General features: G+C 35.6%; 1 protein-coding gene across 6 annotated transcripts in view; it reads right to left on the reverse strand.

Moving 5' to 3' along the window:
- Positions 1 to 24,790, reverse strand: part of TANC2 (tetratricopeptide repeat, ankyrin repeat and coiled-coil containing 2) — a 313,462-nt gene that overhangs the window by 119,721 nt on the left and 168,951 nt on the right. For all 6 annotated transcript variants that reach the window (XM_028519226.2, XM_036033534.1, XM_036033532.1 and 3 more), the window contains 2 exons: positions 8,861 to 9,009; positions 767 to 953 (listed from right to left, as the gene is read on the reverse strand). In XM_028519226.2, the coding sequence (XP_028375027.1) occupies positions 767 to 953; positions 8,861 to 9,009 (336 nt within the window). The remainder of the gene's footprint in view (positions 1 to 766; positions 954 to 8,860; positions 9,010 to 24,790) is intronic.

The following is a 24,790-nucleotide window of genomic DNA, read 5'->3' on the forward strand; positions in this document are numbered from 1 at the left end:
AACAACTTTTTCAAAAATATAAGATCTATCAACAAGAATTATCAAAGTCCTGATTGGTGGTGGCAAATCTTGAGAAACTGAATTACTTTGTGGGACAAAGAATTATTCAGTGCCTATGGACCCTTTTTTATTATTCAAATTACAAAATTTTATAATAAGGGAGAGCTTTGTAGTCATGATGTTCAAAAGCAAAAATAAGGAAGACATCTAGTTTTTCTAATGTGAGAAAAGCATTGATGTCATTTGCACCACTATTATGCTATCTGTACAAACCAAAGCTATTATTATGTAGTTCACTCATTTTTCAAAAATGAAGCCCAGAGTATGTCTTACCCTTTTTCATTAGAAAAAGATTCTTCATTTTCCAAAACTTCACTCATCTCCATTTGGCTGACTCCCATTAGTAAGTATACAATAGGCAGCAAGTGTAAGAACTGAGAGCCTCCATGAATGCTACTAGCCCAGTAAGAGAAGAACTTTCCCTGAACCACTTCTCTTGGTAGACAGATGTGAATTTACAGGAAGTAGAAAAAAACTTTTTCTATCAACTCCTTCATTTACCAGGTAATACTTTTAAAGAAGTAGTTAATCAGGGAGAGAGTGCTTTCATTTTGTTTACCTTTTTTCTTCCTCTATCATCATTAAAAAGAAACATTGTATACATATTATCTCAACAAACTCAAAAGCAGACTTTTTGAAAACTATAAGCTTGTGTTTAATTATTTTTTAAAAAGACAAAAAATGATTAACACAAAAACCAACTCACCAATGATGCCACTATCTCTGCTTTCAAGGGTGGAGGTTGGACTAGTGACAGCCCCATAGCTGCAGTCCTTGGCTGTTGCATTTGTACTGACTGGTGGGAGGGTAGAGCAGGGGCTACTGGCTGGTGGAGAGGCAGTACTGCTAGTCAGGGTGGAACACGGACTTATCCGTTGGGTGATCGTTGAGGTCTGAAAAATTGAAATGAAAGTAAGTATGATAAACTGATCAGCTGTTAAAGTAAAATATATCCTATGGGAAAACATCATCTTTGATGAGAAAAAAGAAGAAAATGTACACATAGCTTCTACATCATTAGATTCTATTTGGTTTTGTTTTCCAGGACAAGAGATTCTGTGTTCTACAGTTAGGTGAAACTTAAATTTAAAATGAGCAGAGACTGTGGACAGTTTTTCTGCCTAGGAAATTTCCAGTGACAAGTATTCTTTATTATTGCCATGAATTAATGAAAAAGTATTTTAAATCAGCACAAGTTGATCTTGCTGTTTCCAATCAATAAAACTTCCAAAGGCTTGGAACTCAGTCTTGTTAATAATTTTCTTTGAATAGAAAAAAGTATCTCCAGCTGAGGAAAAGTAAGGTCTTAATGAGAGTAAGTGGGTTTCTTTTGATACCAAGTGGCTGTCCAGAGACAATACATGAATGTAGAGAAAATGCCTTATTTTAATAGTTTAATAAAATAGATCAAGCAATATTAATATAAAGCTAAATTTCTCTGTAGAAACTGATTATAGACTAAGATCACTTTGTATCCTGAGTAATTCTTACAACCTGAAGTTACCTCCTTTTTAAGTTTTATATGAGAAGGAATAATCACCAAAACGATTACTAGTAATATTATATTCTGGTTACTGAATTTAATAACAATCACCTTTCTTTAGCTCTTTCTACTCAAATAACTTACTGACATAATGAATATAGGTATATTTTTCAAATACTAAAGAAATTCTATCCTTTTCAAAAAGATACATGATCAATGACAAAATTACATGAAGAACTGATGATAAATTTGACATCTTTAATTCTTAAATTTATAAAAAGTCTTTCAACTTCTTTAAATATAGTCTTTCTTCATATTCTCTCTGTTAAAATTGAAGATTTACATTGAATATTTGATTGAAAAATGTGTTGATTACTAGATATGAGGATATTAAGGCTCCTTGACTCATCCTAAAATGATTTCTAGATGTACTCATCTGTGTTGAATCCAGGATTTTTATTCATTTTATTTTGTATTTTATTTCATGCTATCTTATCTTAATTTTTAGAGAGGGGAAGGGAGAGAGAGAAACACCAATGTGAGAGAAAATCACTTGGTTGCCTCTCTTACCTTTGGTACCAGACGAGGGACCAAACTCGCAATCTAGGCACATGCCCTGAACTGAAATCAAACCCACAACCTTTCAGTTTATGGAACGACACTTCACCCAACTGAGCCACCACAGTCAGGACTTGATTTTAATTTAAATGCTATAACCAGGTCATAAAAGATACATTCAAATCAACCAAGCACAAGTGACATTCTGAGAACCCTGCAACCAAGTAACCTTTTCAATCATATCAATAATATAAGAAACTGATTTTTGTTAAAACAAGCTGTCAAATCTATGTCACTTCTTTTATACTGTATAATTTTTTCTCCAGAGTAGGAAGGAGGTTCAATTTCTTTATAGTCTTCTCGATTTTTATAAAATAATATTGACCAAGCAATGATTTTTAACTGGGCATACGGTAGAATCAACTAAGGAATGACAAAACAAACAGTCCCCTACAAAACTGATAGATACTGAGCCCTGACGCACTACTTACTAAATCAGAATCCTTCCTATTTAAAATATGGCATGGCAATTTCTAATCTCTTCATTCTCCGTTTAAGAAACATGTGGGTAGATAAAATGAACTGTATACTAGGGTCTTTCCCATTAGTTATATGTATCTATAGTAATCACACACTGAAAAAGTTTCATTTTGGTGTGAATTTATTACTTCTACAACAACTCATTTCTGTTTTTAGACAAGATTCACAATCTGTTCTTGAGAAAGTAAACTGAATAATATGCATAATATAGCCAATTGGGAGGTTAAACCCAAACAACACATTATTTTTACTACAAGTTATTTTCTTCAAAATAACGCAAATATCACAGACTGTTATCTTTAAAAACAAAGCTTAAAGATCAAGCTGTTTAAGAAGCAGAAAATTATTCATGGTCTATAAATTAAAAAACAGGCCTTATATTTATTTTAGGAGCCTAGTTAATGAAATATAGACAATTCTTCTAGGCAAAGAAAGACAATATTATCTACTTTCCATGCTGTAGGCTAAAATGGACCTCTAACTAAGCTACCCCACTCTTCCAAAACCTTTCGGTTGTTTTCCCATTGTCCTTAGTGTTCTCCAGAGGGATCCGAAACTCCCAGTCTGGTCTCTCAAAGGTTCTACAAATACACAAGGCAAAAACCTAATGATGGAATACATAAGGTACATCCTAACACCTCAGAAACGGTGAACAGAGTATCATTTTCAACACTCAGCCTCTTTCAGAAAACTGAAATGCTGATTTGCCTGTATCGGATGCTGTCATTACTAGTGCTAGTCTGAGGATATCATTACTCTCTAGAGTCTTCCTTAACAAAGCCATCTATCTTTCTTCTTCTTTTTTTAATGAAATTATTGGGGTGACATTGGTCAATAAAATTTATAGGTTTCAGGTGTACAATTCTGTGATACATCATTCGTACAGTGTATTGTGTGCTCACCACATCAAGTTTTGTTCCATTATCATCTATCCCCCCATTATCCTCTTCTACCTTCTCCATGCCCCCTTCCTTCTGGTAATCCCCACACTGTTGTCTGGGTCTATGAGGGTTTGTTGTTGTTGTTTTTACTTAATTCCTTCACCTTATTCACCCAGCTCAGCAAGCTCCCTCCCGTCTGACAGCTGCCAGTCTGTCCTCTATCGATGAGTCTGTTTCTATTGGTATTTTGTTTCTTTATTTTGTTCATTAGATTCCACATATGAGTGAAATCACATGGTACTTTTCTTTCCCTGATGGGCTTACTTTATTAGCATAATGCTCTCTAGGTCCATCCACCCTACTGCAAACAATAAGATTTCTTTTTTTTCAATGGCTGAATAGTATTCGATTGTGTAAATAAACCACAGCATTTTTATCCACTCATCTACTGATGGACATTTGGGCTGCTTCCAAATCTTGGCTATTATAAATAATGCTGCAATGAACACAGGGGTGCATATATTCTTTCAAATTAGTATTTTAGGTTTCTTTGGACAAATTCCCAGAAATAGAATTATTGGGTCATAAGGCAGTTACATTTTTAATTTTTTGAGGTAACTCCATACTGCTTTCCACAGTGGCTGAACCCATCTGCATTCCCACCATAGTGCACAACGATTCCCTTTTTTTCACATCCTTGTCAACACTTGTTTGTTGATATATTGATGACAGCCATTCTGACAGGTGTGAGGGTATCTCAGTGTGGTTTTAATTTGGATTTCTATGATGATTAGTGATGTTGAGCATCTTTTCATATTTCTATTGCCCACCTGTATGTCCTCTTTGGTCAAGTGTTGACTCAGATCCTTTGCCTACTTTTTAATTGGGTTGTTCGTTTTTTTGGTGTTGAGTTTTGTAAGTTCTTTATAGATTTTGGATATTAATGAATATGTTCTCCCATTCAGTGGGTTGTCTTTTCATATTGTTGATGGTTTTCTTTGTAAAACTTTTTAGTTTGATGTAGTCCCATTTGTTTATTTTTTCTCATTTCCCCTCTTTGAAGATATATATCAGAATAAAATACTGCTAAGAGAAATGTCATAGATTTTATTACCTTTGTTTTCTTCTAGAATTTTTATAGTTTCAAGTCTAACATTTGTTTTTAATCCATTTGAGTTTATTCTTGTGATGATATAAGTGGTCTAGTTTCACTTTTTGCACATATCTGTCCAATATTCCTAGCGTTATTTATTGAATAGACTATCTTACCCCATTGTATGTTTTGCCTCCTTTGTCAAATATTAATTGACCATTATTTCTGGGATCTATGATCTGTTTCATTGATCTCTGTGTCTGTTTTTATGCCAGTACCATGCTGGTTTGATTACTATGCCCTTGTAATATAGTTTGATATCAGGCAGCATGATCCCGCCAATTTTGCTCTTCTTTGTCAAGATTGCTGTGGCTCTTCAGGTTCTTTAATAGTTTCACATGAACTGTTTGAATATTTGTTCTAGTTCTGTGAAATATGTCATTGATACCCTGATAGGAATTGCACTGAATATATAGATTGCTTTGGGTAGAATGGACATTCTAATAATGTTAATTTTTCCTATCCATGAACACAGGATATGCTTCGACTTATTTCAGTCGAAATAAGTATCTTCTTATTCAGTCGAAATATGTATCTTCTTCAGTGTCTTACAATTTTCCAAATACAGGTCTTTTACATCCTTGGTTAAATTTATTCCTGGGTATTTTTTTTTTGAAGCAACTGTGAATGGGACTGTTTTCTTAGTTTCAGTTTCTAACAGTTCATTATTGGTGTAGAAAAATGCTACAGATTTCTGGATATTTATTTTGTATCCTGTTATTTTACTGAATTCATTTATCAATTTGAGTAATCTTTTGGTGTAATATTTGGTGTAATCACCCTAAAGATGACAGTAGTATGTCATCTGCAAATAATGACAATTTTACTTCTTTTCCAATTTGGATGCCTTTTATTTCTCCTTCTTGTCTGACTGCTCTGGCTAGGACTTCCAGTACAATGCTGAATAAGAGTGGTAAAAGAGGACATCCCTGTCTTGGTTCCGAACTTAAAGGAAATGCTCCTAGTTTTGCTCATTGAGTATGATGTTGGCTGTGGGTTTGTGATATATAGTCTCTATTATGTTGAGGCATGTTCCCTCTAGTCCTATTTTGCTGAGTCTTTATCATAAGTTGGTGCTGGATTTTATCAAATGCTTTTTCTGCATCTCTTGATATGATCATGTGATTTTTATTCTTTATTTTGATTATGTGGTATATCATGTTTCTTGATATGCAGATATTATACCAAACTTGCATCCCAGGAATAAATCCCACTTGATCATAGTGTATGATCTTTTTATTGTGTTGCTGCATGTAGTTTGCTAATATTTTGCTGAAGATTTTAGCACCTATATTCCTCAGGAATATTGGCCTATAATTTTCTTTCTTTGTAGTGTCTTTATATGGTTTTAGAAATAGGATATTGCTGGCCTTGTAAAATGAATTTGGGAGTCTTCCATCCTCTTCAAGTTTTGGGAATAGTTTGAAAAAGACAGGGGTTATGTCTTCTTTGAATGTTTGGAAAAATTCACCTGTGAAGCAATCCAGTCCAGGACTTTTGTTTGTTGGAAGTTTTCTAATAGCTGCTACAAATTCACTAACTGTAATCTGTTTATTCAGATCTTCTGATTCTTCTTGATTCAGTTTTGGAAGATTGTATGTTTCCAGGAATTTATCTATTTTATTCAGATTGTCCAATTTGTTGGCATGTAGTTTTTTGTCATCTTTTCTTACAATCCTTTGTATTTCTTTGATGTCAGTTGTTACTTCTCTTTCATTTCTGATTTCATTTATTGGGGTCCTCTCTCCTTTCCTGATGAGTCTGGTTAAAGGTTTGTCAATCTTTTTAATAAGGTTTGTTTATTTTTTTAAAGAACCAGTTCTTAGTTTCATTATCTTTTGTACTGTTCTTTTTTTCACTCTACTTCATTTATTTCTGCTCTGATCTTTATTATTTCCTTCCTTCTACTCACTTTGGGCTTTTTTCCCCCCAAGTTCCTTTAAGTGTAAAGTTAGATTGTTTATTTGAGATTTTTCTTATTTCCTGAGATAGAACTGTAATAATATGAATTTCCCTCTTAGGACTATTTTGCTGTGTTCCATAGATTTTGGGTTGCTGTGTTCTCATTTTCATTTGTTTTAAGATATCTTTTAATTTCTTCCTTGAGCTCATTGTTAGCCCATTCATTGTTTAGTAACATGTTATTTAGCTTCCATGTGTTTGTGTATTTTTCAGTTTTTTTCTTGTGATTGATTTCTAATTTCGTATCTTTATGGTCAAAGAAGATGGTTGATAGGACTTCAATCTTTTTAAATTTATTGAGACTTGTTTTGTGTGTTAACATATGGTTTAGCCTAGAAGATGTTCATGTGCACTTCAAAGGAATGTACATTCTGCTGCTTTGGGATGAAATGCTCTGAAGACATCAATTAAATCTATCCAATCTAGTGTGTCATTTAAGGGCACTGTTTCCTTGTTGATTTTCTGTCTGAAAGATCTATTCATTTATATCAATTAGGTGTTAAAATCCTTTATATGACTCTATTACTGTCAATCTCTCCCTTTATGTCCATCACGATTCGCTTTCCATATTTAGGTGCTCTTATGTTGCATGACTAAATGTTTACAACGGTTATATTCTCTTGTTGGATTGCTCCCTTTACCATATATGGTGTCCTTCTTTGTCTCTTACCATAGCCTTTGTTTAAAAGCCTATTTTGTCAGATATAAGTATTGCTACCAAGCTTTTTCCCTCTTTTCATTTGCATGAAATATAAGCAATCTATCTTTGTTAGTATACTGTTTAGCTCAGAAGAAAGTCACCAAATGAACATGACTGTCTAGTTGTTAGTAATCTTACTAAGAACAGAACTTCTGATGATCAATTTAGCCACTTTCTTCTGTGATTCTAAGACAGATTTATGGTGTACTATATTCTAAGTAGGTTATTATTTATCTTTATAATTAGTATTTTACATATGTTTAAGGCTTTACAGTTTAAGATATTTTAATATATTATTTCACCCATTATCAAATATTAGACATATTATTTCTTTAAGAAATGTGAAAATGACAGTATAAAAGCTATGAAGTAATTTCCCCCAAATTACATAGTTCTTGCATATATTTACATACTAATGATATTGCATATTATTTTATACCTTTTGTTTATATGGAATTTTACAGCTTACAAAGCAGTTTTCACATTCATGATTTAACCTGATTCTCAATACACACAGCTTACAAAGTGTTTTCAGATTCATGATTTAACTTGATCCTCAAAACAATCCTATCAGATGTTATTATATCATTTTTTAATATTCTTTATTTTATTTATTTATTTTTAAGGAGAAGGGAAGGGAGGGAGAAAGAGAGGGAGAGAAAACATCAGTGTGTGGTTGCCTCTCACATGTCCTCTACTGGGAACCTGGCCCCCAACCCAGGCATGTGCCCTGACTGGGAATTGAACTGGCGATCCTTTGGTTTGCTGGCTGGTGCTCAATCCACTGAGCCATACCAGCCAGGGCCATTTTTAAAAAATTTTCACCCAAGAGACTGAGAGAGAAAGAAACATCAATGTGAGAGAAACATTGACCAGTTGACTCCCATATTCATCTTGATCAGGGATTGAACCCACAACGTAGGTATGTGTCCTGACCAGGATTGAACTTGTAGCCTTTCGGTGTATGGGATGATGCTCCAAACAACCAAGCCACCTGGCCAGGGCTCAGGTGTTACTATTTCATTTTACACTGGAACAGTATGGTATAGCTGTTAAGGACATAGGTTATAAAAGCAGACTGCCTGAATTTAAATATTATTTAATCACTTTCTGGCAGCATTTCTATTTTTTTAATATCCAAAAATTGTATTATAAATACACGTTAACACATTGGGTAGTAAGGAAGCTTAAACATATATGTCTATTTTGCTTGCTGGCTTATTTACTCATTTACTTTCTTATTCATTCAATAAATGAATCAAAATCTGAAAGTGGCTTTTTAAAGCTCAGAATGAAACCAGAGGTTGTTTTGTAGACTGAAGAAATACAGTGATGGTGGAAAATTAAGTTATATCTTCAGGCCTCAAAAGGTACTCAACAATTGGGATTGTTCTTAACACACACACACACACACACACACACATGCGTGTGCACATACACACACATCCTGTGATATTTTTCCTTTCCTGGTACAGTAGGTTGATTCCTCCCATGTTTCACAGAGTTGGTGACAAGCAGTTTACCTGATTTTCATCCTGTACTTCCATGTTGTATTGGTCACCTGGCTGAACTTCTGTGACTTTCTCTCCAAGTAGGAAACCCAGACGAGTCATGAGTGTGTTTGCTGCCTCATCTACAGATGGAGGGGGACCAAGTTCCTGTTCAGCATCACCTAAAACAGGAAGACATTGCAACATGAATCTTTCAAACTAAAATGACCTACTTCTACAACTATTATTACATTTAGTTTGGTCATTTCCTTTGTTTTCACATTCTAAATCCAAAATAACAGCGTTCCAGTCTAGAGCCTGAATTTCCCATATACATGTATTATAATTTATATATAATCTACTCATATTATCCTTGATTTATTTACTTGAAATCAGTTTGAGAGAATGTTTTGGTAATTTACTGAATAGAAAATGTTTTCCATTTCTTTGGCAGTTAGCCTTCCAATACAGTCCTTGTCTTGGGATCTAGTTCCTGGCCAGAACCACCACCTTTATTTAGTTTTTTCTTTTTCTCTTACAGTTTGTATAAATGTTCTTTTTTTATTTTTAAATCAGTTTGGCCTTACAAAAAAGTTTCAAGAATAATACAAAGAATATTTTTTCCCTTAACCATTGGAAAGTACTGACATGATGTGCCATTATCCCCAGATAGTATGTATTTCCTATAAATGAGGACATTCTCTTATACAACCACAGTACCAGCACAGAAATCAGGAAACTAACATTTTTATTATTATGATCTCATGCACAGACCCCATTTAAATTTTCATATTTGTCCCAGGAATGCCCTTTCTAGCTAAAAGAGCCAACAATTTAGGATTATGCAATGCATTTAGTTCTCTGTTTTATTTCTTTTCTTTTTTTTCTTTCTTTTATAAAGATTTTATTTATTTATTTTTGGAGAGGGAAGGGAGGGAGAAAGAGAGAGAGAAACATCAATGTGCGGTTGCTGGGGGTCGTGGCCTGCAACCCAGACATATACCCTGACTGGGAATCGAACCTGCGACACTTTCATTCACAGCCCGCGCTTGTTTTATTTCTTTTGATCTGGAACAGTTTTTCGGTCTTTTCTTAACTTTCATAATCTTGACACTTCTGAAGATTATAGGCCAGTTGTTTTGCACAATGCCTCTCAATTTGAAATTATCCCATGTTACCTCATGATTTGATTTAGGTTACGCATTTTTGGCAGGAATATCACAAAAGTATAGCTGTGTTAACTTTCATCACATGGTTATGGCAGTGTTTGCCAGATTTCTCTATTCTAAAATTACACTTTCTCTTTTTGTAATGAATAAGTATTTTGTAGGAGGATACTTTGATACTATGTAAATATCCCCTTCTTCAACAAACTTTTAAACTAAAAATATTTTTGTGATAAAATATACATTATAAAATTAGCCATTTTAACCATTTTTTACTATAAAATTCAGTGATGTTGTGCAACCATCACCGCTGTCCATTTCTAGAACTTTTTAATCTTCCCCCAAAGAAACCCTGTACCCGTTAAATACTAATTGCCCATTTCCTTGCTTACTAGCCCCTAGTAACCTCTATTCTACTTTCTGTCTCTGTGAATTTGTCTATTCTAAATATCTTATATAAATGAAATCGTACAATATTAGTCCTTTTTATGTCTAACTTATATCTCTTTATATAATGTTTTCAAGGTTAATGTTGTAGCACATATCCAAATTTCACTTTTTATATTTTACTCCTTTTAATGACTGAAAATATTCTATTATGTGTATATCATACACTTAGTTTATGTATTCATTGATGTTGGACACTTGGGTTGTTTCTACCTATCAGATCTTATGAATAATGATAGTATAAACATTGTTGTACAAGTATCAGTTTGACTCTTTCTTCAACAGACTTTTGTCCACTATTTTTAGCATCCATTAATATTTCTTGGTTGAATTAATTATCACCATGCTTGCAATAAAGTGGTTTTTCTAAATTGATTACTCTTTCTGTGATGTAGTTTCTTTTATTCATTCATCCATCCAGGCTCAAACTTCCCTCTTATTCAATGAGTTATACTCTGTTAGTATCATTATTTATTTTGTTGCTTACATCATCACAGATTTGGCTTTCAATTTGGGTCCTATAATTTTTTGACATAACCCTGTCATTGTCAGAGCACTTCTCTGCTTTCTGGCATAAGCTGTTCCAGGCTCATCCTGTATGTTCCATGCCCTAGTCCTGGAATGAGTCCTTTTCCCAAAAAGTTCTGTTTTTTTTTTAGTGGAGAAATGTATTTAGAGTATCAGGTATGCTCATCGCCATTAGGATGTCACTGTCCTCCAGGTCCACTAAGTGGACTGAGTTAGGCAGTATATTTACACACATACATACATATATGTATACATACATGAACATATACACACTTATATTCATGTTTATTTGTAAATCCATTTACAAACAACCCCCCTAAAAGTTCACAGTGACGCTCTAATTCCAATTCAATACCATCCAGTTAATTATAATTTTTCTCTTTTCTAAAGCTGTAACTCTGTTCTCCAGCAGTAAAAATTCTGGCTCTCATTATCCTTAGTTATTTGATCTATTCCCCCAACATGTAACAAATTTCACTGTTGCTCACTGCCATCCTGCTCTACTCATCTTGGTTGGGTTCCTACTTCATGCCAGATAGACCTGAGTTACCACTTCTCTCACAGTCAGAATAATTTTTTTCAAAATTGCATATACAATTAACACACCTCTACTCCCTTAAACTATATAATTCAGTGTCTTTTAGTATATTCATATGGTTATGCAACCATTATCACTCTCTATAATATTTTTATCACTCCAAAAAGAAACCCCTCTTAGGTTTACTTTTGCTCTGAAATTTAGGCCCCTCAAATTCCTGACCTCTGGCATTCATTTTAAGCCTCTGCTTCTAGACTGCTACATTCTTTTTGTACAATTAGTTTTTAAGGTTCCCTTTCTATAATATTTAGGCTACTTTTCAGTGGTTATCAACTACAGGAATTATTCTTTTTCAAACCTTTTCACTGAGGGATGCTGAACGAAGTCAGTATAAGATTCTTCATTGGATTTACCATCAAGATAAATAATTTAATATCTCACCATCAAGATAAATACCTGCTGACATTAATTTGATTCACTGTCAACATTTTCTCAGGTTTTTTAAATTTACATTCAGATGCATTTAGTCTAACCTTATAACAATTCATAGTAGCACAGATTCTACAGGATATTACAAAAATCTTTTTTCTTTTTTTAAGTATGTCTTTTCAGTTTAGCAAGCATTAGCCATAGTGTCATAGTTTGGTAACAAAATACAATAGCTTCTTCATTTTTAGGACATTAAGTTTACACATGAAATTGTTGCTGTTGGTATTTAGCTAGATATTGAGAAGGAGAGGAAAGGGGACTAGACATTCAGTTTAATAAACTGGGAAGCAGGAATATGCTTGCTCAACCAGGAAGCTGCAGCTTCACACTCCAGGGGATTATAGCCTTGCTCTGCCAAGGGGATTAACATTCTTCCCTTCACTTCTCTGATACTGCATTGTTGGGGGTCCCAACAGAAAGGTGCTGGACCAAAGAGTTTTGTCAGTCTAACTAGGGAGTGTGAACCCATCTGAAACCTGCAAAAGTTTGGAAATTTGACTGGTTCTTTTAAACAGGCACCTGGTTTGTCCCAGATCCAATCTAATATAATCCCAGAGGAACAAAGAAGCTCTCTCTTGCCCAATCAGTGATGTTCATTTGTGAGTGTACACAAAACTATGGGTTTAGCAGCTACTGGGGCCTGCAGCAGATGGTATGGGCTCCAAAAATGGAGAAAGAGAAAGAGAAAGCTCTCTCTTTCTCTCTCTCTCTCGCCTACCCAGTAACCCCCTCATTCCATGTGTTTGTACGTTCTCTTTCTGCCGTTATGTGGACTCCACCACTCGAGCAGCTGAGAGCAAACTAAGCTATTTGGATGGGGACTGAGACACCTGCAGAAGCCAAAGGACTAAGCTTTACTATGAAGCAAAAACTGTGGTCACTGGCTTCTGTTTTGGTCTTGCTTAGGACAGGGTTGGACTTTTTCCATAGTGAGACAGAGGGAGATGACACACTGGAAACCCAGGGGGGCAGCTGCTACTTCCCCACAAATAAACCATGCCACACCACAGTCTCCCACGTGTGGGTCCTTGGAATGCTTTCTTTGTGATCCTGTGGAAGAGCCTTATTCCCATTGACAACAAAATCATTCCAAATGGCAAGAAATTCAGATTTACAATGGTATTACTCAGTTTAACATTTATCTTAATTTTTTTACTAAGGTCACATGATGGGGGTCAGAAGAAGGCACTATATATATACTTTTGTATATTACTATTGAACTCAAGTGTCCATCTGTGGAAAATCTATATAGAACTCGCACTGAATTTATGACAGAGTAGAAAAACAGGCTCTATTTTCCCTTCCCTACTTCCTCTCCAAGAGGCAACAAAAACAGATTTTTCTGCCACTGAACAGAAGAGAACTGGCAGGGTTATTTTCATAGTACAAATATTTGGATTTATATAGATTTTTCTCCGAAGAATAATTTTAAAAGCTTCTTGTTTCTTGATAAAATAAAAAAGTAACTGATATATTCAAACTCATGAATTATCCTTTCCCTTTCTATAAACTATTTAAGCTTTTCCAAATTCTCAACATAGATTCCTAATTTCTGAATATTCTGGGGTTCCGTTTCATTTTTTAAAAGATTTTATTTATTTATTTTTAGAGGGGAAGGGAGGGAGATAGAGAGAGAGAGAGAAACATCAATGTGCGGTTGCTGGGGGCCATGGCCTGCAACCCAGGCATGTACCCTGACTGGGAATCGAACCTGCGACACTTTGGTTCACACCCCGCGTTCAATCCACTGAGTTATGCCAGCCGGGTCCATTTCATTTTTTACAGGCAGTTATTCTGATAATTACCAAATATGTTCTATTTACATGTCAACACTAGGTGCTATGAGAATATAATGAGAAAGAATTACAGTCACTGACTTGGAAAAATTTATGATCTATGTGGAAGACATACTATATGATTCATTTATTTAACATAGTGCTCATTATATACAAGTCACTAAACACTTCACAAATATTAATCTTTATAACAACTATATGAAGTAGCTAGCATTACTTCATTTTATAGATGAGAAAATTGAGGCACAGAGAAATAAAGTTACTCACTGAAAGCCACACAATCAATAAATGGTTGTAACCAGGCTTCCCTACTCCAGAATCCATGCTCCCAACTAGTATGTTATACTGCCTCCCTCACTGGAAAATAATATTACAATTAGTGAGAATGTTTAGACAAGACACAACTTATTAACCAGCATGTTACTTATAATATTCATGATTCTGCAATATAATAAGAATTACATATTTGGTCTTTGTTCCCAATTCCTGGAACAGATCTCCTAAGCTCTTAGAATCTCCATGAATGACAGAGGTGAGAGAAGTATCTTTTGTTTTTTATAATAAACCCCTTTCAAACATACCTGAGGTTATGTTAATGTGGAGACTCTTAGTGGGCCTCTAGGGAGCTTCAGGATAAATGCTGGTTGCCAGAGGACCCAATCATGTGATGTGAAGGTTAGAACTTATAGTTCCATCACATGGCCTACAGGGAAGAGGGAGGGCTGAAGATCTGAGTAATTGCCAATGGCCACTGATTTAATAATCAGTCATGTCTGCATAATCGCACTTCCAGGAAGAAAAGCAGTGGGGTTTGGAGAACTTGGGTTGATAAACACATCCTACAGAGAGGATCATACACCCAAACTCTACACAGACAGAGCTCCTGCACTCAGGACTCTTCCTGATCACCCGCTGTGTATTTCATTCCAGTTTTTCACCATGTTATTGGGAATCACTCCAAAATTTCCCTCTACCCACAGTATTTGCTCAAACTCAAAATTCCTCTTAAATCCTTATACCAATATTTTACCTATCTTTTTGTCTCATCCATGACCATCTCAGTGATGTGAAGAGTATATCATAATAACCAAGCATGCCCAATTAGGGTATGCCCCTAAAAAAGATGTACTTTTCTTAAGTGTAATTCTACTGTGCCTTCTTTAATGATAAATTTGGAGTATGATAACCTACCAACAAAACAAGATGGCTGGTAGGTTATTAAAAAATAATCACTGTGCCCTGGCCAGTATGGCTCAGTTGGTTGGAATATTGTCCTGTAAACAGAAAGGCTGAAGGTTTGATTCTTAGTCAGGGAATATGCCTAGGTTGTAGGTTCAGTCCCTGGTCAGGGCATATACAAGAGGCAACTGATTGATGTTTCTCTATCATGTCGATGTTTCTGTCTCTATCTCTCCCCCTCTATAAAATCAATCAGTATGTCCTCAGGCGAGGATTAAAAAAAAAATCACTGTGGTATATTATGCTAAATGAATCATACAGCATCCATATATTATATTTATTAAAACTATTTAAATTTATAGCCCTTGGTTTTATTTTGGCTATTTGGGAGCAGTGTGTTTATGCATTAGGCTTTGCTCCCAGGACACTGAATGAGAAATACAACATCACAAAAACTACATAGAGGATTCTAAAATTTACACTGAAATGTCCAGGAATAGTAAAAAAAAAAAAAAAGGGAGAGAGAGAGAGAAGAGAAAAGAAAAGAAAAGAAAAAGAAGAATGACTTCTATTACTTAACATCAAGATTCAATATGGGGTCAAGATGACAATGTAGATAAGTGCAGTACGTGCATCTTCCCACAGTCACATCAAAACTACAACTATGCTACAGAGTGACCATCATTCAGAACTGCCTGAAATTTAACTGAAATCTACTATATATCAGTCAATACACTAAGCACTATATAAAGTGGTAAGTATAAGAGAGAATATATATTAAATTGTCCAGATGGGTGATTTTGATATTTTAGTGTTTTTTTTTCTTGTTGGGATATTTCACAAGATATGATAAAGGACAATTGTTATTCAAAAGCATTCATTAAAAAAAACACTGTGATAATTCGGCTATATAGTAGTCCCCCCTTATCCAAGTTTTGCTTTCTGCAGTTTTCAGATACCTATGGTCAACTGACATCTGAAAATATTAAATGGAAAAAAATGAAACTAAAAAAGAAAGGAAAAAATTCCAGAAATAAGCAATTCATAAATTTTAGGTTGTGTGCAGTTTTGAGTAGTATAATAAAATCTTGTAGCTCAGTTGGTTAGAGTATCATCCTAATACACTGGTTAATCCCCAGTCAGGGCACATATAAGAATTAACTAGTAAATGCCATCAATGAGTAGAACAACAAATTTCTCTCAAATCAGTAAAAAAAAAATTTTTTTAAGAAAAAGAAAACACATAGTATATATACCTATTGGTACCATCTGCAATTTTAGGCATCCACTAGGATCTTAGAACATGTTCCTCATGTATAAGGTGGGACCAGTGTAGTTGAACTCTTTCTTCTCATTAGGGTAAACATTGTATCATCTGTATCATTATAAAAAATGTCACTTGGTCAGGGACCAGAAAAGACACTTATTATATTACAGAATTCATTGTATGGAATAAATTTTAATTTAATAAAATAAGTATCTTTGCTCTGGTAAGTTACCAGAAAATCACATCCATATTTTATTCCCTTTACTGTCCTCTAAGTTTTATGTTTAGACAAATGAATTCTAACCAGTGTTCTTTAAAACTTATACATAGAAAAGTTATTTCTATAAAGTAAATAATATCTTTAGATTTTAAGGGTAGCCTTCTGTTCTACAGTACCAAAGATAATTCACATGGATTAATAGATGAGTAAGTCTTTAATATTTGCATTAGGCATCTTGTGGTACAATACAAAAATGTATTATGTAGCTTTTGATACTCAATGTTTTAATAAAACATTAACCAGCAGATAAGAAAATTCCTTTAAAATTGGTTTGTAACAATGCCAAGCAATAGAAAGCCAGACTGTAGATAGCTTGTCTCATGATCCTCTTCAAACATAATAAAGGAAAATCTCCGATCATTTTGCATGACAACTCTTACTCCCTATTAAAATTTTTTTTCTTGCAGCAATATGAACATCAGCTTCATTTATTCAGTTATAATTTAACTATGATGGCCTTTGGAGAAGGTAAGATAAAAGTAGAAAACATAATAATGCTAAACCTACCTTAATGATCTATGAAATACATTTGGGATTTGTGGCTGAATGAAGCAGACATTTCATTTCCCTCTCCAATCTAATTGTAACTGATAATACCAGATGGAACTCAGGAGCAGAAAGGCAAGTTTTTCTATCATTCAGTATTATGAGTAGTATCATAACCACAACAGGCAAAACTTGTAAAAATTTCGATGCAAAATATTGATTTCATTGAGATTTAGTTTCTAGTGTTCAAACAGAAAACAACTTGCTCAAAGACATGGACCATGAACCAACTTTAAGAGCCTGTTTGAAAAAGGCACTTCTTTTTTTTTAAATTGTTGTTCAAGTACAGTTGTCTCCATTTTCACTCCACCCATCCACACCTCCCACCCTCAAACCTACCCACTTTGGCTTTCTCCATATGTCCTTTATACAAGTTCCTTGACGGCCCTTCCTCTATTATCCCCTATTATCCTTCTCCTCCCTCCTCGCTGGCTAGTGTCAGTTTGTTCTTTATTACAACTCTGGTTGTATTTTGCTTGCTTGTTTGTTTTGTTGATTAGATTCCTCTTATAGGTGAGATCACGTGGTATTTGTCTTTCACCACCTGGCTTATTTCACTTAGCATAATGTTCTCCAGTTCCATCCACGTTGTCACAAAGGGTAGGAGATCCTTCTTTCTTTCTGCTGTGTAGTATTCCATTGAGTAAATGTACCACAATTTTTTGATCCACTCATTTACTGATGGACACTTAGGTTGCTTCCTGTGCTTGGCTATTGTAAATTGTGCTGCTATGAACATTGGGGTGCATAAGTTCTTTTGAACTGGTGTTTCAGGATTCTTGGGGCCATAATCCCAGCAGTGGGATTGCTGGGTCAAAAGCCAGTTCCATTCTTAGTTTTTTGAGGACATTCCATACTGTTTTCCACAGTGGCTGCACCAGTCTGCATTCCTACCGACAATGCACTACGGTTTCCTTTTCTCCACGACCTCTCCAACACTTGTTGTTTGTTGATTTGTTTATGATGGCCATTCCTCACCAATGTGAAGTGGTATCTCATTGTGTTTTCCATTTGCATCTCTCTGATGGCTAGTGATTTTGAGCATCTTTTCATATGTCTCTGGGCCCTTTGTATGTCCTCCTTGGAGAAGCGTCTGTTCAGGTCCTGTGCTCATTTTTTAATTGGGTTGTTTGTCTTCCTGGAGTGGAGTTGTGTGAGTTCTTTATATATTTTGGAGATCAAACCCTTGTCCAAGGTATTAGTTACAAATGTGTTTTCCCATACAGTTCATTCTCTTTTCATTTTAATGCTGTCTTTTTTAGCAATGCAGAAGCTTTTTATTTTGATGAGGTCCCATTTGTTTATCCTTTCCTTTATCTCCCTTGCTCTAGGGGACATATCAGAGAAAATACTGCTGCACAGAATATCTGAGATTTTCCTGCCTATGTTCTCCTCTAGGACTTCATGGTGCCATGGCTTATATCTAAGTCTTTTACCCACCTTGAATTTACTTTTGTGTGTGGTGTAAATTGGTGATCAAGTTTCACTTTTTTGCATGTAACTGTCCAGATCTCCCAACATCATTTGTTGAAGAGGCTATTTTTATTCTACTTTATGCTTCTGCCCCCTTTGTCAAATATTAATTGACCACAGAGACTTGGGTTTATTTCTGGGATTTTTATTCTGTTCCACTGGTCTATGTATCTGTTCTTATGCCAGTACTAGACTGTTTTGATTACAATGGCCTTGTAACATAGTTTGATATCAAGTATTGTGATTCCTCCTACTTTGTCCTTCTTTCTCAAAATTGCTGTGGCTATTCGGGGTCATTTACAGTTCCATATAAATTTTCGAAATGTGTATTCTATGTCTGTGAAATATGTCATTGGTATTTTCATAGGGATTGCATTGAATCTATAAATTACTTTGGGTAATACAGACATTTTGATGACATTAATTCTTCCAATCCATGGACATGGTATATGCTGTCATTTATTTGTGTCTTCCTTAATTTCTTTCTTCAGTATTGTGTAGTTCTCTGAGTGCAGGTTTTTCATCTCCTTGGTAAGGTTTACTCCTGGGTACTTTATTTTTCTTGTTGCTATAGTAAATGAGATTTTTTTCCTGATTTGTGATTCTGATCTTTCATTGTTGGTGTATAAAAATGCCTTTGATTTCTGATTATTGACTTTGAACCCTGCTCTTTTGCCAAATTCGCTTATTAGGTTGTTTCTTTGGTGGAGTCTATAAGGTTTTCTATGTACATTATCATATCATTTGCAAACAGTGACAGTTTTGTTGAAAAAGGCACTTCTTTATCTTTCAGGTCATCAATGGCTAATAATATTTTCAATTTCTCATTTTATAGTTCCCAGAATTTAAGGGGACTGATTTGTTCAAAGAGGTAGCATTCTAAGACTGTTCTAGTATGCAGTCTGTTCCCATCTAGCTTCATGGGGAGCACAGACCAGAGAAATAAGATACTCTTTTTATATACTTTAGGATGTGCATGCAATCTAAAAATACAAATGCTAGAATTTTATTTTTCCCCAGAGGAAATAATGGTGACAGGAACCTTTTAGTAATTAGAGACCCTCCAGCAGATAACAACTAATAAAAACTGGGCAAACTATATTTTGAAAATCTTCTTAAAAAGCATTAAAAACCTAACAAGATGAAGATAAATCATTTGAGACAAAGACAGGGAGAAAAACGAAATCCAGAATGGAAATCTTGCCCAGTGTGAAGGGCCACTTTAGCACAGGACATATTCATTAATAAAGAAGAAAGGATTAAGCAAATGAGTTGTGCTTTTGGCTGTCGCATAAAATGAGGGGAACAATAGTTGTAATCTAGGATCTGCCTAGAGTGAAAATTCTACTAAAACACCTCACACTTTGGGCTGAGACCCTTAAGAGTTGTCCCCTAGGAGTAAAGATGAACTAGAAGTAAACTAGGCTTTGCAGTCCTGATTTGTGTCATCTCATTAGACTGGAAAACTTCAAATCCTGAACTTGGATTTAACTGGTCCCAGGTGGGAGAAGCAAATGAAAAACCTCTCTGGAGGAAAAAGAAGAAAAACAAAAACCCTCATCCTATTTTCAGATTATTCCTACAAATATTCACAAATATTCTCAAATGTTAAATCCAGCATACAAAAATAATAGAGGTATAAACAGACATGAGAATCAGCAAAAATAGTAGGCAAAAGAAATAATGGTGAAGGGTACTGTAGATAATCTTTTGGGACAATTTTTAATATAATGTAAAAATGCAGTGGAAAAGAGCTAGAGTCGATGGGAAGATGAGTGGCAGAGATGAAGGAAGGAAAGAACAGTGCTAGAGTTACAAGAAGAAACATCACTTGGTGTGGTGATCACTTCACAATATATACAAATATCAAATCACTATGCTGTATACCTGAAACTAATATAATGTCATATGCCAATTATACTTCAATTTTTTTTAAAAAAACTGTCATTTGGTGATCACAATGTTGGAGGTGGTGAATATTTCCTAACACAACTAGAGGTTATAGATGGAGGGATTTCTCCCTTAGTATTTTTCAAAGTAACTTCACAGGGACTTCTGGTCAGGATGGCAGCATAGGTAAACATGGCTTGCCTCCTTGCTCAACCACATCAAAATTACAACTAAATTACAGAAGAACCATCACTCAGAACTGCCAGAAATCAAGTTGGATGAAAGTCTGACAACTACAGAATTAAAGAAACCTCATCCATCCAGACTGGTAGAAGGGGTGGAGACACTGAATGGACTGGTACCACATCCATATGTGGTAGATAAAAATTTGGAAGGGATATCTCAGGAGAGAGGAGTCCCAGCTCCACACCAGGCTCCCCAACCTAGAGTTCCAGTGCCAGGAAGATAAGTCTCCATAACTTCTGGCTGCAAAATCCAGTGGGGATTGAGTCAGTAGAAGAAACTTTAGGAGTCCCAAGCAGTTCCTCTTAAAGAATCTACATACAGCCCTGGCTGGCGTAGCTCAGTGGATTGAGTGCGGGCTGGGAACCCAAGTGTCCCAGGTTCGATTCCCAGCCAGGGTACATGCCTGGGTTGTAGGCCATAACCCCCAGCAACTGCACATTGAAGTTTCTCTGTCTCTCTCTATCTCCCTCCCTTCCCTCTCTAAAAATAAATAAATAAAATCTTTAAAAAAAAAACAAAACAAAAAAACAACACTGCAAGTCTTTAAAAAAAAAAAAAAAAAAAGAATCTACATACAAACTTACTCAAACTCACTCTCTCTGAGACCCAGCACTGGGGTAGCAGCTTGAAAGGTACCAGTGGCATACTGGGAGGAAATGAAGTGCCTGGCAACAAGGTGACAGCTGAGGGGCAGCCTTCTCCCAGGAAGAGACCACTGTCCCTTTTCTGAACCCTCCCCTGACAGAGCTGGGGGCAGGCAGGCGCCACATCTGAGACTTGATCAACCTGGCTAACAGTATTTGCCCTGTCCTGGAGGTTTCCTGAGGCTCTGACCCACCCAACTCACACCTGTTAACAGCGGCTATTCCACCGAGGGCTGGTCTTGACTCATGCTTCATAACTGCCTAAATCCTTTTAAACAAGCAACAGCTGGCCTTAGCAAGCCCCCCATTCCTTCAACCTCTTGTTAAGTGGCCTCAGGTGTGGCACTAGCAGCAGCCAGCCTAGATTCACAGCTTGGCTTTGCCTGGGAATCTCCAAGCCCAGCACAACTAGCAGCCATCTCAGATTGCTTTATAACTCATGCAGGGTGGCCCCGGGCAAAACACAGGTGGGGGCTGACCTTGGCATGCACCACCCAGGAAACCCTAGGGCCTGCACACCCAGTGGACAGCTATAGACCACGTCAGAGGACCACCACCCTGCCCCTGCACAGCTGATTCTCCATGGAGGGCAGAGGTTAATTGTCAGTGGTCATAGCCAATCCTTGCAGCTGACTGTCCTGGGTAAATCCCTCCCATTGACCTGCTAATGGCAGCCAAGGTTCAACTACAAGAGGAGAGTGTACCCAGCCCACACAAAGGGCACACATCAAGTACACAACTTGGGTGATAGGGAAGGCTGTGCCACTGGACCCTATAGAACACCTATTACACTAGGCCATGCTACCAAGACAGGGAGTGATAGTAGCTCTACCTAATCCATAGAAACAATCACATGGAGGCTGCCAAAATGAGCAAAGAAACATGGTCCAAATGAAAGAACAGATCAAAATTCCAGAAAAAGAGGTAAACAAAATGGAGCTAAGCAATCTACCAGATGCAGAGTTCACAACACTGGCTATAAGGCTACTCAAGGAACTTAGTGGGAACCTCAGCAGCATAAAAAAGATCCAGTCAGAAACAAAGGATACACTAATTAAAATAAAGAACAATTTACAGAGAAATTGTTGTTGAATGAATGAAGCTGAGGATCAAATTAATTATATGGAACATAAGGAAGCAAAAAACAAATGATCAGAACAGGAAAAAGAAAAAAGAAACCAAAACAAACAAGGACTATATAAACAGCCTCTAGGACAACTTCAAGAGGTCCAACATTCACATCATGGAGGTGCCAGAAAGAGAAGAGAAAGGGCAAGAAATTGGAAATCTATTGGAAAAAATAATAAAAGAACACTTCCCTAATTTGGTGAAGGTAATGGACATGCAAGTCTAGGAAGCACAGAGAATCCCAAACAAGATGGATGCAAAGAGGCCCACTCCAAGGCACATCACAATTAAAATGCCAAATGTTAAAGATAAAGAGAGAATCTTAAAAGCAGCAAGAGAAAAAGAAGTTGGTTACTTAAAGGGGAGTTCCCATAAGAATGTCAGCTGATTTCTCAAAAGAAACTTTGCAGGCTAGAAGGGATTGGCAAGAACAATTCAAAGGCAAAGAATTATTCAAAGCAGACATATCTAAGATTGCTCTATCCAGTAAAGGTATTATTGAGAATCAAAGGGCAGATAAAGAGCTTCTCAGACAAGAAAAAACTAAAGGAGTTCATTATCACCAAACCATTATTACATGAAATGTTAGAGACTTATAAGAAAAATATGAAAACTATGAACAATAAAATGGCAAAAAATACATCAACAATTAATTCTAAAAAAACCCTATGTAAACAAGAAGAATAGAGACAGAATCATGGATATAGAGGTTTTGATGGTTGCCAGATGGGAGCGGGTCTGGAGGCGTGGGTGCAGAGGTGAGTAGATTAGGAAATTTTAGGCTATCAGTGACATATGTCACTATCAATCCACAACTGAAGAAACAGTTTCCTAAACTGGGGCAGGTGCACAAAAATTTAAGGAACCTTTAATCATAGGACCCCTTCTTAAAGTGAAGTGTTTCAATCTCTCCTACTTCCCCTTCCTTTTCTTTGCTTCCCTTCTCAATTATTGCCTCCTTTAAATTAACCCACAACAATATTAAGACTGTTCATATGTCCACTTCTCCCATTAAACTATAAAAAATAAATAAAATAAAATAAATTAACCCACATTGGGCCTACGTTAAAAAAATCAACTGTTAAGGAATCTCTCCAGTTGCAAAGGGGAGTCTTTACATGCCTACCTTTAGGGCATGAAATGGGAGTTAGCAATAATGTAATTTGTTAGAATACTCTAGGCTCTGATTTTTATTAGTTTTGGTTTGTTTAAACTGGTTTTCAGATAAAACTATTACACAGGGCAAAACTAAATGTTTTACTAATATTGTTTGCTTTTTAAAAATTACATTATTGTTATTCAATTACAGTTCTATGCATTTTCTCCCCACCACCCTGTTTTACTAATTTTTAAAAAAGAACTAGACTATGCAAAGTTTTGTATGTAGGTGCAATTTTTTGGAGAGGTTAGGTGCAATTTTTTGGAGAGGTTGTTCATAAATTTCATCAACCATCATTTTGCAATATAACAAATTATCAATCAAGTTGTACAATTTAATGTATGTCAATTATATCTCAGTAAAGATGGAAAAAATCTACATGCCTCCTAAAACACAATAAGTAAATGTATCTACTTTATCTTTAAAAATCCTATAGCATTTTACTAATAATTTAGACATACTGAAATAATTGGGGAAAAATATCCTATAAACACACACACAGTACTTCTACATTTTACTATGTAGGAATGAAAACTTTGTAAGGTTGGGGACTCTGCTTTTTAAAAAAACTAATTAGTTTGGCATTTCCCTAAGAGAACAGGTTTTTAAATGCTTATAATCTTCCAACACACCATCCCACTATTCTGATTCTCTCCCATTGGAAGTGGTAATCACTGCAGAGAGAGGATACAGAGACAGTTTCTACCTCTACTGATAGAGTACTTGTTGCTTGGCAACACTACACTAGTGTGTCCTTGCCTGCATCCTTTCCTCCAATGTACAAGGACTACAACCACATCAATGTATAATGATGACTACTTGGCTGAAATGAAAAATAGTACTTGACAAGCTCAAGAACCTTAAATGTTCACTGAAAATCTCTAAGACTGATGTTTCCCACCAAATGTTCCTTGGGTTTTAAACTGAGGTTTCTAATGTCTGCTTTCAATAGATAAGTTTGAGATATAAATTATGGTAAAGATACACTACTTCTGTGATAGAGTATTTCTTATTATTCCCTTATTGGCCTGGATTTTTTCATCCATTGCACAATTTATTCTAATATGGAAAGCAAAGCATTTATATACTCATCAAAGGGAAAAAAGTATTATTTTCAAAAGTCATGTTTGTCTAAATGGCACTTTATTCTGTTGGCTTCCTTTTTTCACACATGAGCTGGGTTGATG

Source organism: Phyllostomus discolor, chromosome 8 (assembly GCF_004126475.2).
Source record: "Phyllostomus discolor isolate MPI-MPIP mPhyDis1 chromosome 8, mPhyDis1.pri.v3, whole genome shotgun sequence".
Lineage (NCBI taxonomy): Eukaryota > Metazoa > Chordata > Mammalia > Chiroptera > Phyllostomidae > Phyllostomus > Phyllostomus discolor.